The sequence below is a fragment of the Sorex araneus genome, chromosome X, assembly GCF_027595985.1.
Source record: "Sorex araneus isolate mSorAra2 chromosome X, mSorAra2.pri, whole genome shotgun sequence".
NCBI classification, from domain to species: Eukaryota; Metazoa; Chordata; class Mammalia; order Eulipotyphla; family Soricidae; genus Sorex; species Sorex araneus.
Window position 1 is genome coordinate 4477577 of NC_073313.1, and position 15931 is coordinate 4493507.

General features: G+C 43.5%; 1 protein-coding gene across 1 annotated transcript; it reads right to left on the reverse strand.

Moving 5' to 3' along the window:
* Positions 1 to 292: 292 nt before the first annotated feature.
* Positions 293 to 15718, reverse strand: LOC129399617 (cell division cycle 7-related protein kinase-like). Its single transcript, XM_055119960.1, is given in 4 exon segments — positions 293 to 2327; positions 2329 to 3052; positions 14937 to 15023; positions 15612 to 15718. Coding segments are annotated over 4 exon segments (1827 nt in total). The 3' UTR covers positions 293 to 1418.
* Between the last annotated feature and the right edge of the window lie 213 nt (positions 15719 to 15931).

Sequence of the window (15931 nt, forward strand, 5' to 3'; positions counted from 1 at the left end):
TCCTTTCCTGACTTGACAGACTCTTTTCACAGCCTCGACTCCTCTGTGTCCTTTTTCCCCCCTTCTACTTACTTCTCAAAAAAAATCATCTGATTGTCCTCTTCCGTGTATCACCACGTCCATCACCAGTTGTTTCGTCAAGTGTGATCCCCCACCTTCTCTGATTCTTTTTTTTATCAAAAGATAACTTTATTAAACATACATGTTCAAAAACATTCACGGTTATAAAAGACAGAGATCAAACATAATGATACATATACAATACTTACCAAATAAGACTACTGACTTGAGTGCTTAAAAGAACAGAATGAATGTTACAGGTCCCTCAGCTGTTTTTATAATCTATGACTATTAGATGACAGCCTTGCAGCAGACCCATCCTTCCATCTATTTCTTATAGGAAATTGATATGCTGTTATTAATATATATTATTTTTGGAAGTTAGTAATACATAAGTCTCTATTGAAGATACCTTCTACTTTGCCTATATCATTTTCTCTTTTTCCAACCCATCAAAGACTTCAGTTATCACTGTTCTTGGAGGAAGACCAACTTAGTCAAAAGAGTATATAGATTTTGCCTATGGCTGAGGCAGAGGAAAAATTTCTAATATTCTTAATTTTGTGTTCTTTTCTTTTGGTAGCGACCTAATTATACCTAAAATGGTATGAAAAAACAGAAAAAGGAAACCATTTTTGGCTATCAATATTCACTGTGGTTTCCCTTTATCAACCGGTGTATTTTAAATTCCCAATTGTAAACATATGTAATATCTAAAAAGCACCCGAACTTTGTAGAAAGCACCATACAATTTCCAAGAATGTGGGAGCAGAGAAAAAAAAGATAACCAGAAAAACCATTTTAAAAAAGAATTTACAGAAAAATACTTTCAAAAATACTTTTGGAAAGGGTAAATTAAATTCAACCTTGTGATATTCCTCATCCACCATTAATGGCCAACCTTTTTTTCATTCTTCAGTGTTTATAAAAGGTACAATGTATACCCACAGGGAAGGAAATTTTCTTTACCACAAGAATGAGTACCAGGTATCAGCACCAAACTGTTAACAGAGCTTGAAGAGACCCCAAAACACTTACTCCCCATCATATTGATTACTTTTAAGACTTGTGCCTTGAACTCCAAATTACAGGCTAGCACAAAGGTGCTTCTTTATCAACAGAGCAGTGAGAAGGAATAAGGGAAACTAAAGATCTAATTTGCTACTTTGGACGATCTACATCAGATTGCTTGTCCAAAAACCTACACTGGCACTGTAAGTAATCTTATTCCAGATTTTAGGATGTGCTATGAAAATACTAACATTTTAAAATAAAATAAATTATTTATTTTATACAAATATCACAACTTCCACTGACTTCACAATACACGACAGCAAACATTAACTGATAAATAATAATCACAAGTACATGTCTTTAAAAAATGGATGCAACAAAGCTTGTTCTGCTGTTATTCTTGAAGCTGGATTTAGATCCAAAAGTTTGTCAAGCAAGTCATAAGCTTCATCTGGTACTTTATCCCAGCCATCTAAATTGGCTGTGCATTCATCAAAATGACCTCTACTACAGCCATTACTGTCCCCTTTATATAATGAATTCCCTGAGTGCTGTTCTTCAGGTATTTCTGTAAGCCGGGAAGCTTTATGAACAGTCTTCTCAGAATAATCTGTCTCATGAAGAGCATGTTTCTGTATATCATTTGTTAATTTGGGAGTATTAGAATCCAGACCCCTGAGCTTCTCACAGAGAGTTCTTAAGTCTTGTGCTGGCACTTCTTTGCTACATAATATTGATTTTCCAAATGTTTTAGCAGCCTGTATAGTTTCCTTGGATCCACGAATTGTCATAATTTGAGCCAAAGCAGTTAAATCATCACTTGCTTTATAGAATGGATATCGTCCACTAAGCAAAGAAAGGAATATGACACCTGCAGACCACATGTCAATTGCTGTAGTTTGATTGGGGCACTTTGTCAACACTTCTGGTGCTCTAAATCCTGGTGTACCTGCCCGAGGAGCAACCTGTTGTCGCCTTGAAAGGCAAATACTGCACACTTTATCTGTTGCATAACAGTCACAGGTCAGGGTTGCTGAGCAGGAACTGGCAGTTTTCCTCACTACACCGCTATTCATACCCTTTGTAGACACAGCCTTCTTTTTCGTTGCTAACTTTCTGGATAATCCATCCACAGTTTTTGACTGCTTCAGAAGTTTCACTGCAGGGCTCTCATGTGAAATGGAGCTGTGTATATTGAAATTTCTTTCTCCAAAAACAGAGCGCTGGACAGAAAGGCCTACAGATCCCTCCTTTTCCATCTTTTCCTTGTTTAATTTGAATCTGTGCATTCGTGTAGGGCCTTTTAACAGTAGTTTTTGTGGTGGGCTGCTGAACCACCTCCTTAGGTACTGCTGGGTTACTCAATGAAATCTTGTTTCCTGTGATTACGTGGGATTTATTTTGTGAACAACTTTCCTGCTGAGTTTCAGACTGGACAAATTTGAGAAGCTCTATTTTCGTATCATAGGTTCCTTGGGCCAAACCAAAGTCTACCAAAGCATACATTTCCAGGCGCCTATTATATAAAAAATTGCTGGGCTTAACATCACGGTGAACAATACCAAACTGATGAATGCGTTTCAAAGCTCTGAATAGATTAAACATATATTCCCGTACCTCTTGAAAGGAAAGAGAATTCAAAATATCCAAAAAGGATTCATGCTCCAGATATGGCATGACAATAACGACATGATCATTTTTCCTAAAGCAGTACTTAACTCCCATGACATTGTCTTGCCCCCCAGCCACTGTCAGACACTGAAGTTCAGCTGCAATTCTTATAGGATGACTTGTTGGAATTAAGTGTTTTAGAGCAATTTTCTCTTCAGCTCCTACTTGCAATTGTGCTGTGGCCAAATAAATAGAGCTGAAAATGCCTTCTCCAATTTTGTCCTTAATCTTAAACAGGTTTCCAAGTTGTGGTACAGTTTCATAAAGCTTCTCAATGTCTTTTTTAACACAGGCTCTCTGCGCGGCTCTGTCTCACCGCCCATGTTCTGTACTCTGGAACCGCTGTGTGTGCTGTCGGTCAAGGGCAGGCGACGGAAGGAAGAAGGCCAAACTGGTTGCTCGATCAGTTTATTTCATTTTCTCTCTCTGTTTCTCTCATGGCTCTGGATCTCTCTCTGGATCTCTGGATCTGGCCCCCCACCTTCTCTGATTCTAAGACCTTGCTGTTTCCTCCATTTCCATCTCCTCTTCAATATCTGCTTCGTCTTTTTCAACTCCAGGTCTCCCTCTCCCTACACTTCCCTGTCCCTCCTCCTCACAAATTCCATTCACAAATTCAACTTCCCATTCACCCATCCACCTCTTTTTTTGATGTTTCATCTTCCTTTATTTCTCCTCTCATTGTCTAATTCTTCTTCCCGCCACCACCTACTCCTCTGTCCGTTTTCTCCTTCAAACTACTCAAAGTCCTCCTCTTCTTCTAACGTTGTCTTGTTCTAGTTTACACCACTCCACCTCCATTGTCTTCTGCTCTTCAGTTCTTCACCTTACCTCTCATTCTCAAAGTGATCCTGCACTTCTCTCTTCTTTCCTCCACAACCTCCTCTACTACCGGTTTTCTTTTTTTTTTTTGCTTTTTGGGTCACACCCAGCGATGCTCAGGGGTTACTCCTGGCTCTGCACTCAGAAATTACTCCTGGCGGTGCTTGGGGGACCATATGGGATGCCGGGGATCGAACCCGGGTCGGCTGCGTGCAAGGCAAACGCCCTACCCGCTGTGCTATCGCTCCGGCCCTCTACTACCGGCTTTCTTTGTCAGGGTCCTGCTCCTCCATCTTCTTGTGTCTGCGACCTCCTGGTCCTCCTTTTACTGATGGGTTCTTTGTCACTGCTTCGCCGCCTGTTTCATCTTTTCCCTTCTACTTACCACTCTATGAAATAATCCTCTTGTCTTCTTCCCTCCATCACTGAATCTTTCGCCTGTTTGCTTCATCTACTAAGCACCTCCACTGTCTCTCGAACACTTTTGTGTTTCCTCCATTTCCATCTGCTCTTCTACTCTTGCGTTGTCTTTTTCTCCTCTAGGGTCTCCCGCTCCCCACACTTCCCTGACCCTCCCCACTCAAATTACATCACAAATTCAATTTCCCATCCCCATCCACCTCTTCTTCAAATGTCCCCTTCAAATAACTCTGATATATTTCTGCTCGTTGTCCTACATTTCTTTCTTCTTCCCTCTACCACCTGCTCCTCTGCTGCTTTGTCCCTCCTTCTCCAACTCTTCCATTCGGTTCCGTAAATCCAATCCTCCTCCTTCTTTGGATGTCGTCTTATTCACTTATCCACCACTCCACTTCATTGTCTCCTGCTCTGCAGCTTTACTAATAAGCTCCTCTTCTTATCTTCTTACCGCCACCACCTCCTCCTCCTCCTGTTTTCTCTCTCTGACTCCTTCAACTCATCCCTTTGGCACCATAACTCCAATTCCACCCTCTGCTCTCTTGACTCCTTTTGTTTTCACCACTCTCCCTCCACTCTCTGCTGCTCTTCATCCTTCTACTTACCTCTCGTCTATGCACTCATCCTTTCTTCTTTTATTTGTCCCTCCACCACCTCCTTACAGCCTGTATTTTCTTGCTGCTCCCTCTCTATCTCGGCCTTTGTTCTCCTTACCTGCAATTCCTCTTGTTCTGTAGTCGTTATTCTTCCATTTTCAACTACAGCCTCCACAGTTTCCTTTCTTTAGTTCTTCTCATTACCTCTCGTCTTTGAGCTCATCGTCCTCTTATTTTCTTCTCCCTCCACCACCTCCTCCACCGCTTGTTTTCTCACTCCTCTTCCTAAAATACTTTCTGTTCCATAGTAGTTCTCTTTTACTCCACTCCACCAAGAACTGCTCTTCAGTTTTCTACTTACCTCTCATTTGCAAACGCATTCTCCACTTCTCTCTTACTTCCAAACCATCTCATCGACCACCGGTTTTCTTACTCTGGGCCCATCTCCTTCCATTTCCCACAATCTTTTTCTCCTCCAGGGTCTCCCTCTCCCCACACTTCCCTGTTCCTCCCCTCAAAATTCCATTCACAAATTCAAATTCCCATTTGCCATCCACCTGTTCTCTGTCATCACCTTCATCTTCTTCTGATGTTTTTCTCTACTTATGGTACTACCTTCTTTACTTCTGCACATCACTCTCTCCTCCACCGCCTGATTTCTTCTTCCCTCTTATTCCTCTATCGCTACCTTTTTTCTCCGTACTTCCAATTATTCTTGTTGTGACGTCATCTATGTTCTATTTTCGACTCGGCCTCCACAGTGTCCTTCATTAAATTCATATCATTACCTCTAGTCTTCAAAATCCTCCTCCTCTCTTTTCCTCTTCCAGCCACCACCTCCTCCTCCTCCTGTTTTCTCTTTCCGACTCCTTCAACTCATCCCTTTGGCACTGTAACTCCAATTCAGTTTTTCTCATTACCTCTCATCTTTGAACTCATCATTGTCTACTTTTATTCTTCCTACCACCAACTTCTTCTCTACCTGTTTTCTCTGTCCTCTTCCTCTAACTCCTCCGATTCGCATCATACCTCCAATTCCAGCTCTTGTTCTCTTGTTGCCTCCTATTTTCACCACTCTGCCACAACTGTCTTCTGCTCTTCATTCTTCTACTTCTCGTACATGCACTCATCCTCCCCTTCTTCTCTTTGTTTCTCCACCAACTCCTTACAACCTGTATTCTTCTTCCTTCTCCTCCATCTCTGCTTTTGTTCTCCTTACCTGCAATTCCTCCTTTTCTGATGTCGTCCTTGTTCCATTTTCAACTCAAGCCTTCAGTTTGCTTCCCTTTACTAGTTCTCATTACCTCTCGTCTTCGAACGCATAGTCCTTTTCTTTCTTTTTTTTTTTTTGCTTTTTGGGTCACACCCAGTGATGCTCAGGGGTTACTCCTGGCTTTGCACTCAAGACTTACTCCTGGCGGTGCTTGGGGAAACATATGGGATGCCGGGATTGAACCCGGGTCGGCCGCATGCAAGGCAAATGCTCTATCCACTGTGCTATCACTCCAACCCCTCATAGCCTTTTCTTTTCTTCTCCCTCCACCACCTCCTCCACCGCCTGTTTTATCACTCCTCCACAAATTCCTTTCGGTTCCATACCTCAAAAACTCCTCCTCTTCCACCATAGTCTTGTTCTCTTGTACATCATTATACCTCCATAATTTTTCCTTTACTGCACTCCACCAAGAACTGCTCTTCAGTGTTTCTACTAACCTCTCATTTTCAAACGCATACTCCACGTCTCTATTATTTCCAACACCATCTCATGCACCTCTGGTTTGCTTTCTCTGGGTCCTCCTTCCATCTTGTGTTTCAGTACCTCCTCATCCTTTTCTTACATGCCCAATATTTATTACTGTTGTGCCTCCTCTGTTGTCTTTTTTCCTCCTACTTCCCTCTCCACAATGTCATCATATTCGCGTCTTTCTCCCTCCATCACCGCGTCCACCAACAGTTCGCTACTTCAACTGTAATCCTCCACCTTCTCCCAATTCAAACACTTTTCTGTTTCCTCAAACACCATATCCTCTTCAACATCTGCATCGGCTTCTTCAACACCAGCTCTCCCTCTCCCCACAGTTCCCTGTCCCTCCCCCTCAGAAATTAAATTCACAAATTCAAATTCCCATTCACCCATCCTCCTCTTCTTCTGATGTTTTCATCTTCTTTATTTCTCCTCTTATCGTCCTACACTTCTCCCTCCACCACCTTCTCCTCGACCAGTTTTCTCACTCCTCCTCCTCCAACTCCTCCTTTTGGCAACGTACCTTCAAGTCCAGCTCCTGTTCTCTTGTTGCCTCCTTCTTCACCACTCTGCCTCCACTGTCTGCTGCTCTTCATTCTACTTACCTTTCGTCCATGAACTTATCCTACTCTTCTTTTCTTCTCCCTCAACCACCTCCTACACCGCCTGTTTTCTCACTCCTCCTCCTCAAGCTCCTTTCGGTTCCATTCCTCAAAATACTCCTCCCATTCCAACATTTTCTTAAAAACCACTATGGCTCCAGAGCAGTTCTCTTTTTCTCCACTCCACCAAGAACTGCTCTTCAGTTCTACTTACCTCTCATTTTCAAACGCATCCTCCAATTCTCTCTTCTTTTCTTCACTACCCCATCCACCCCTGGTTTTCTTCCTCAGGGTCCTCAAATTCCACCTTTGGCTTCCGTACCTCTGTACTTTTCTTACATGCGGACTCCTTTCACGGCCTCACCTCTTGTCTTCTTTTTGGCTTCTACTTATGTCTCCAAAAAATCATCATCTCTTGTCTTCTTCGTCCATCACCACGTTCATCGCCAGTTTGCTTCATCAAGTGTGGTCTTCCATCTACTTCGATTCAAACACTTTTGTGTTTCCTCCATTTCTGTCTCCTCTTCACTATCTACATCGTATTTTTCAACATCATGTCTCCCTCTCCCTTCACATCCCTGTCCCTCCCCCTCAAAATTCCATTCACAAATTCAAATTCCCATTTACCCACCACCTCTTCTGATTCTTCGTCTTAATTAATCTCTCGTCATCCTGCTCTTCTTCCTGAAACCACCTGCCCCTCTGCCTGTTATTTCCCTCCTCCTACTCCTATAATTCCTCTATTAGCCATCGTACCTCCAATTCCAGAAACTGTTCTCTTGTTGCCTCCTTCGTTTCATCATTCTGCCTCCAATGTCTCCTGCTCTTCATTCTTCTACTTACCTCTGGCCCATGAACTCATCCTCCTCTTCTTTTCTTCTCCATCCACAACCTCCTCCACCGCCTGTTTTCTCACTCCTCCTCCTCAAACTCCTTTTGTTTCCATAACTCAAAATACTCCTCTGCTTCCAACATTGTCTTGCTGTCTTTTATACCACTATTCTTCCATAGTAGTTCTCCTTTACTCCACTCCACCAAGGACTGCTCTTCAGTTCTTCTACTTACCTCTCATTTTCAAATGTATCTAACTCTTCTCTCTTCTTTCCACCACCATCTCATCCACCTCCAGTTTTCTTTCTCTGGGTCTTCCTTCTTCCATCTTGTTTTCAGTACCTCCTCGTCCTTTTCTTACATGACGGTTCATTTTCACTGTCGCCCTTCCTATATTTTGTCTATTTTCCTCCTACATACTTCTGCAAAAATCATCATATTCTTGTCATTTCCCACCATCACCGCGTCCATCACAAGTTTGCTTCGTCAAATTTGCTCCTGGATCTTCTCCAATTCAAACACTTTTCTGTTTCCTCCAATTCCGTTTCTTCAATTGCGCATTGTCTCTTTTAAAATCAGGTCTCCCCGTCCCTACAATTCCCTGTCCCATCCCTCACAAAATCATTCACAAATACAAATTCCCATTCACCCATCCACCTCTTCTTCTGATGTCCCCATCATCTTCTTCTGATCCATCTCTGTTCTCATCGTTGTACTCTTCTCCTTCCCGCCACCACCTCCTCCTCCACCTGTTTTCTCTCTCATCCTTCTCAAACTCCTCCTTTCGATTCCACATTTCATAATCCTGCTTTTCTTCTAATGCTGTTCTTGCAATACAACTACACTTCCATTGTCTCCTGCTCTTCATTTCTTCTACTTACCTCTCGCTCTAAAACACATCCTCCACTTCTCTCCTTTCCTTCACCACCTGATTCACCTCTGGTTTCTCCTCCTCTATCTTCTGTGTCTCCATATCTCCACATCCTACTGTTATTTGACGGGTTTATTTTCAGTGCCTCACCTCTGTGTCGTCTTCTTTTCTTCCACTTACCTCTCTAGAAATCATCCTCTTCATGTCTTCTTCACTCCACCACCTGGTCCTTCTGCTGTTTGCTCCTGCTACTCTGCTCCTCCAACTTCTGATTCACTTTTGTGTTTCCTCCATTTCCGTCTACTCTTCTACTTCTGCATCATCAATTTCTCCTCCAGGGTCTCCCTCTCCCCACACTTCCCTGACCCTCCCCTCACAAATTCCATTCACAAATTCAAATTCCCACCCCCCCCATCAACCTCTTCTCAATATCCCCTTCATCCTCTTCTGATGTTTTTCACTACTTGTGGTACTGCCTTCTTTTCTTCTGCCTGTCCTTCTCTCCTCCAATGCCCGTTTTCTTCTTCCTTCTTCTTCCACTATCTCCCCCTTTTTTCTCCATAACTCCAATTCCTCTTGTTCTGAAATCATCCATGTTCCATTTTCGACTCCGCCTCCATGTGTCCTTCATTCAGTTTGTATCATTTCCTCTAGTTTTTGAAATCCTCCTCCTCTCTTCTTCCCACCACCACCTCCTCCTCCTCCTGTTTTCTCTTCCTGACATCTTCAACTCATCCCTTTGGCATCATAACTCCAATTCCACACTGTTCTCTTCTTGCCTCCTTTCTTTTCAATACTCTTCCTCCACCTTCTGCCTTTGTTCATTCTTCAACTTACCTTTCTTCATGCATTCATCCTCTCCTTTTCTTTGGCCCTCCACCACCTCAAGCCTGAATTCTTCACTCTTCCTCCACAACTTGGTCTTTGTTCTCCTTACCTGCAATTCCTCCTGTTCTGATGTCGTTCTGTTCCATTTTCAATTCCAGCCTCCACAGTTTCCTTCACTTCTGTTCTTCTGATTATCTTTCATCTTGGAACTCATTGCCCTCTTCTTTTCTTCTTCCCAACACCACCTCCTCCTCCAACTCCTCCCTTTGACACCATACCTCTAATTTCAGCTCTTGTTCTCTTGTTGCCTCCTTCCTTTTCACCACTCTGCCTTCACTGTCTTCTGCTCTTCATTCTTCTACTTACCTCTCATCTATGCACTCATCCTCCCCTACTTCTCTTTGTCCCTCCACCACCTCCTTGCAGCCTGTATTCTTCATTCTTCTCCTCCATCTCCGCCTTTGATCTCCTTACCAGCAATTCCTCCTGTTCTGATGTTGTGCTTGTTCCATTTTCAACTCTAACCTCCAGTTTTCTTCCCTTTAGTTGTTCTCATTACCTCTTGTCTTCGAACTCATCGTCCCCTTCTTTTCTTCTCCCTCCACCACCTCCTCCACCGCCTGTTTTCTCACTCCTCCTCTTCAAACTCCTTTTGGTTCCAAACCTCAAAATACTCCTCCTCTTCCAAAATTTTCTTGTTGTCTTTTACACCACTACGCCTCGAAAATAGTTTCTTTTATTCCACTCCAAAAAGAACTGCTCTTCAGTTTGTCTACTTACCTCTCATTTTCAAATGCAACCTCCACTTTTCTCTAATTTCCACCACGATCTCATGCACCTCTGGTTTTCTTTCTCTGGATCCTCCTTCCATCTTGTGTTTCACTGCATCCTAATCCGTGTTTTACATGAGCGATCTTTTTCACTCTCCTGCCTCCTATGTTTTATCTTTTTTCCTTCTACTTACCTCTCCACAATGTCATCATTTTCGAGTCTTTGTCCCTATATTTCCGCGTCCATCACTAGTTTGCTACTTCAAATGTGCTTCTCCACCTTCTCCAATTCAAACACTTGAGTTTCCTCCAATTCTGTCTCCTGTTCAACATCTGCATCATCTTTTTCAACACCAGTTCTCATTCTCCCTACAATTTACTGTCCCTCCACCTCACAAATTTCATTCACAAATTCAAATTCCCACTCACCTATCCACCTCATCTTCTGATGTCTTCGTATTCTGTATTTCTCCTCTTGTCATCCTACTCTTCTCTCTGCCACCACCTCCTCCTGTTTTATCCTCCTCCTCCACCAACTCCTCCGTTTGGCATCGTACCTCCTAATCCAGCTTCTGGTCTCGTTGCCTCCTTTGTCTTCACCACTACCCCCACTGTCTGCTGTTCTTCATTCTTCTACTTACCTCTTGTCCATGGACTCATCTTCCTCTTCTTTTCTTCTCCCTCCACCACCTCCTCCACTGCCTGTTTTCTCACTCCTTCTCCTCAAACTCTTTTCTGTTCCATACCTCAAAATACTCCTCCTCTTCCAACATTGTCTTTTACACCACTACTCCTCCACAGTAGTTCTCTTTTACTCCACACCACCAAGAACTGCTCTTCATTTCTACTTACCTCTCATTTTCAAATGCATCCTCCACTTCTCTCTTCTTTCCTCCACCACCTCATCCACCTCCGGTTTTCATCTTCTGGGTTCTCATGTTCCGCCTTTGGTCTTCATAGCTTCCTGTCCTTTCCTTACATGACAGACTATTTTCACGGCCTCGCCTCCTCTGTGTCCTTTTTTTCACTTCTAGTTACTTCTCCAACAAATCATCCTATGCTTGTCTTCTTCTGCCCATCACCATATCCCTCGCCAGTTGTTTCATCAAGTGTGATCCTCCACCTTCTCCCAATTCAAACGCTTTTGTGTTTCCTCCATTCCAGTCTCCTTTTCAATATTTGCATCATCTTTTTAATTCCAGTTCTCCCTCTCCCTACACCTCCCTATGCCTCCCCCTCAATAATTCTATAAACAAATTCAAATTCCCATTCCCCCATCCACCTCTTCTCTGATGTCCCCTTCATCTCCTTCTGACCGTTTTCTCCACTCGTGGTACTGCCTTCTTTTCTTCTGTCCATGTCCCTCTCCTCCACTACCTGTTTTCTTCTTCCCTCTTACTCCTCTATTTCCCCTTTTTTCCTCTGTACCCCCATTCCTCTTTTTCTGATGTCATCCATGATCCATTTTCGACTCGGCCTCAGCAGTGTCCTTCATTAAGTTCTCATTTCATATAGTCCTCAAAATCCTTCTCTTCTTCTTCCCACCACCACCTCCTCATCGTCCTGTTTTCTCTCTCCGAGTTCTTCAACCCATCCCTTAGGCATCAAAACTCCAATTCCACCATCTGTTCTCTTCTTGCCCTCTTTTGTTTTCACCACTCTCCCTCCACTGTATGCTGCTCCTCATCCTTCTACTTAACTCTCATCCATGCACTCATCCTCCTTTCTTGTCTTTGTCCCTCCACCACCTCCTTACAGCCTGTATTCTTCTTCCTGCCTCCTCCTCCATCTCCATCTTTGTTGACCTTACCTGCAATTCCTCCTGTTCTGATGTCGTCCTTATTCCATTTGTGACTCCAGCCTCCAGTTTCCTTCCCTTCAGTTCTTCTCACTACCTCTAGTCTTGGAACTCATTGCCCTCTTCTTTCTTCTTCCCAACACCACCTCCTCCTTTGCCTGATTTCTCCTTCCAAAACTTCCGTTTGGCATCGTACAACCAATTCCAGCTTCTGTTCTCTTGTTGTCTCCTGCGTTTTCACCACTCTGCCTCTGTGTCTGATGCTCTTCAGCCTTCTACTTACCTCTTGTCACTGAAATCATCCTCCCCTTTTCTTTGTCCATCCACCACCTCCTTACAGCCTGTATTCTTCTTCCCTCCTCCTCTTACATCTCCGCCTTCATTCTCCTTACCTGCAATTCCTCCTGTTCTGATGTCTTCCTGCTCCATTTTCAACTACAGTCTCCATGGTTTACTTCCCTTCAGTTCTTCTCACTACCTCTCGTCCATATACTCATCCTCCTCTTCTTTTCTTCTCCCTCCACCACCTCCTCCACCGCCTGTTTTCTCACTCCTCTTCCTCAAATTCCTTTCAGTTCCATACCACAAAATACTCCTCCTGTTCCAACATTGTCTTGTTGTCTTTTACACCACTACACCTCCATAGTAGTTCTCTTTTACTCAACTGCACTAAGAAGTGCTCTTCAGTTCTTCTACTTACCTCTCATTTTCAAATGTCTCCTACTCTTCAATCTTCTTTCCACCACCATCTAATGCACCTCCAGTTTTCTTTCTCTAGGTCCTCCTTCCATCTTGTGTTTCAGCACTTCCTCATCCTTTTCTTGCATGATGGTTCTTTTTCATTGTCGCACCTCTTATGTTTTGTTTTGTCTTTCTTCCTCCAACTTACCTCTCTAAAAAATCACCATCTTCTTATCATTTCCCAACATCATACATCCATCACCAGTTTGCTACTTCAACGGTGCTCCTCGACCTTCTCCAATTCAATAACTTCCGTGTTTCCTCCAATTCTATATCTTCAATTGTGCATCATCTTTTTCAACAACAGGTCTCCCCATCCCTACAATTCCCTGTCCCACCCCCCACAAAATCATTCAGAAATACAAATTCCCATTCACCTATTCACCTCTTTTCTGATGTCCCCATCATCTTCTTCTGATCCATCTCTGTTCTCATTGTTCTATTCTTCTCCTTCCTGGTACCACCTCCTCCTCCGCCTGTTTTCTTTCTCGTCCTTCTCAAACTCCTCCTTTCGATTCAATACTACATAATTCTGTTCTTCTATGTTGTGTTCTTCTTGTTTACACCATACATTTGCAATTTCCCTTGCTCCTCAGTTCTACTTACCTCTCACTCTCAAACGCATCCTCCACTTCTCTCCTTTCTTTCACCACCTCCTCCACCTTCGGTTTTCTTTCTCTGGTTCCTCCTATTCCATCTTCTGTGTCTCCAAACCTCCTCGTACTACTGTTATTTGATGGGTTTATTTTCAATGCCTCACCTCCGTGTCGTCTTCGAATCTTATACTTACCTCTCAAGAAATTACCCTCTTCATGTCTTCTTCCCTCCATCACCCAGTCCTTCTGCTGTTTGCTCCTGCTACTCTGCTCCTCCAACTTCTCTGATTGACTTTTTTGTTTCCTCTATTTTCGTGTGCTCTTCTACTTCTGCATCCTCTTTTTCTCCTCCAGGGTCTCCCTCTCCCAACACTTCCCTGACCCTCCCCCTCATAAATTCCATTCACAAATTTAAATTCCCATTCCCCATCCTCCTCTTCTTGACGTCCCCTTCATCTTCTGTTTTTCTCTACTTGTGGTACTGCCTTCTTTTCTTCTGCCGGTCCCTCTCTCCTCCGCGACGTGTTTTCTTCTTCCCTCTTCTTCCTCTATCTCCGCCTTTTTTCTGCATTCCTCCAATTCCTCTTGTTCCGACGTCATCCATCTTCCATTTTCAACTCAGACTGCACGGTGTCCTTCATTCAGTTTGTATCATTTCCTCTTGTCTTCAAAATCCTCCTCCTCTCTTTTCTTCTTCCCACCACCACCTCCTCCTCCTCCTTTCTCTTTCCGACTCCTTCAACTCATCCCTTTGGCATCATAACTCCAATTCCACACTCTGTTCTCTTCTTGCCTTTTTTTCTCCACTCTTCCTCCGCTCAGCCTGTCTTCATCCTTCTACTTACCTATCTTCATGAATTCATCCTCTCCTTTTCTCTGTCCACCAACTCCTTATAGCCTGTATTCTTGTTCCCTCCACTTCCACAACTCAACCTTTGTTTTCTTTACCTGCAACTCACCTGTTCTGATGTCATCCTGTTCCATTTTCAACTCCAGCCTCCACAGGTTCCTTCCATTCAGTTCTTTCCATTATCTGTCGTCTTCACCCTCTTCTATTCTTACCACCACAACCTCCTCCTCTGCCTGTTTTATCCCTCCTCCTCCTCCAACCTCTCTATTTGGCATCATATCTCCAATTGCAGCTCCTGTTCTCTTGTTGCCTCCTTCATCTTCACCACTGTGCCTCCACTACTTCTCTTCATTCTTGTACTTACCTATCGTCCATGAACTCATCCCCCTCTTTTCTTCTTCCCCTACCTACTCCACTGCCTGTTTTCTCACTCCTCCTCCTCCAACATTGTCTTGCTGACTTTTAAACTACTATGCCTCCATAGTAGTTCTGTTTTACTCCACTCCACGAAAAACTGCTCTTCATTTTTTTATACAACTCTCTCATTTTCAAATGCATCCTCCACTTCTCTCTTCTTTCCTCCACCATCCCGTCCACCTCTGGTTTTCTTCCTCTTGGTCCTCAAGTCTGCCTTCGGTCTCTATACCTCCCTGTCCTTTCCTTATATGAAGGACTCTTTCCATGGCCTCGCCTCCTCTGTGTCCTCTTTTTTTGCTTCTACTTACCTCTCCAGAAAATCATCATCTACATGTCTTCTTACGTCCATTAACCAAGTCCATCGCAAGTTTGCTTCATCAAGTGTGATCCTCCACCTACTCGGTTAAAACACTTTTGTGTTTCTTCCATTTTCATCTTCTCTTCAACATCTAAATCGTCTTTTTCAATACCAGGTCTCCCTCTCCCTACACATCCCTCCCTTTCCCCCTCCCAAATTCCATTCACAAATTCAAATTCCCATTCACCCATCCACCTATTCCTCTGATGTCCTTGTCTTCTTTCTTTCTACTTTCAGCATCATACTCTTCTTCCTGCCACCACCTCCTCCTCTGCCTGTTTTCTCCATCCTACTACTACAACTCCTCCGTTTAGCATTGTATCTCCAATTCCAGCTCCAGTTCCATTTTGCTTCCTTTTTTTTCACCACTCTGCCTCCACTGTCTGCTGTTTTTCATTCTTCTACCTCTCGTCCATGAACTCACCCTATTCTTTTCTTCTACATCCACCACTTCCTCCACCACCTGTTTTATTTCTTGTCGTCTTATTCTTCTTTCTGCCAACACCTCCTCCTCTGCCTGTTTTCTCCCTCGAACTCCTCAAAGTCCTCTCTTTTTAACGTTGTCTTGTTCTTCTTTAGACCACTCTGCCTCCATTGTCTCCTGCTCTCCAGTTCTTTTCCTTACCTCTCGTTCTCAAAGTGATACTGCAATTCTCTTCTTTCCTCCACAACCTCCTGAACTACCGGTTTTCTTTCGCAAGGTCCTCCTCCACCGTCTTCTTGGGTCTGCATACCTCCTGGTTCTCCTTTTACTAATGTGTTCTTTGTCACTGCTTCGCCGCCTGAATCGTCATTTGCCTTTTACTTCTCCGTGAAATCATCCTCTTCATATCTTCTTCCCTCCATCACCCGGTCCTTCACCAGTTTGCTTCTGCTATTGTGCTCCTCTACCTTCCCTGATTCAATTTTCTGTTTCCTCCATTTCCGTCTGCTCTTCAACTTCTA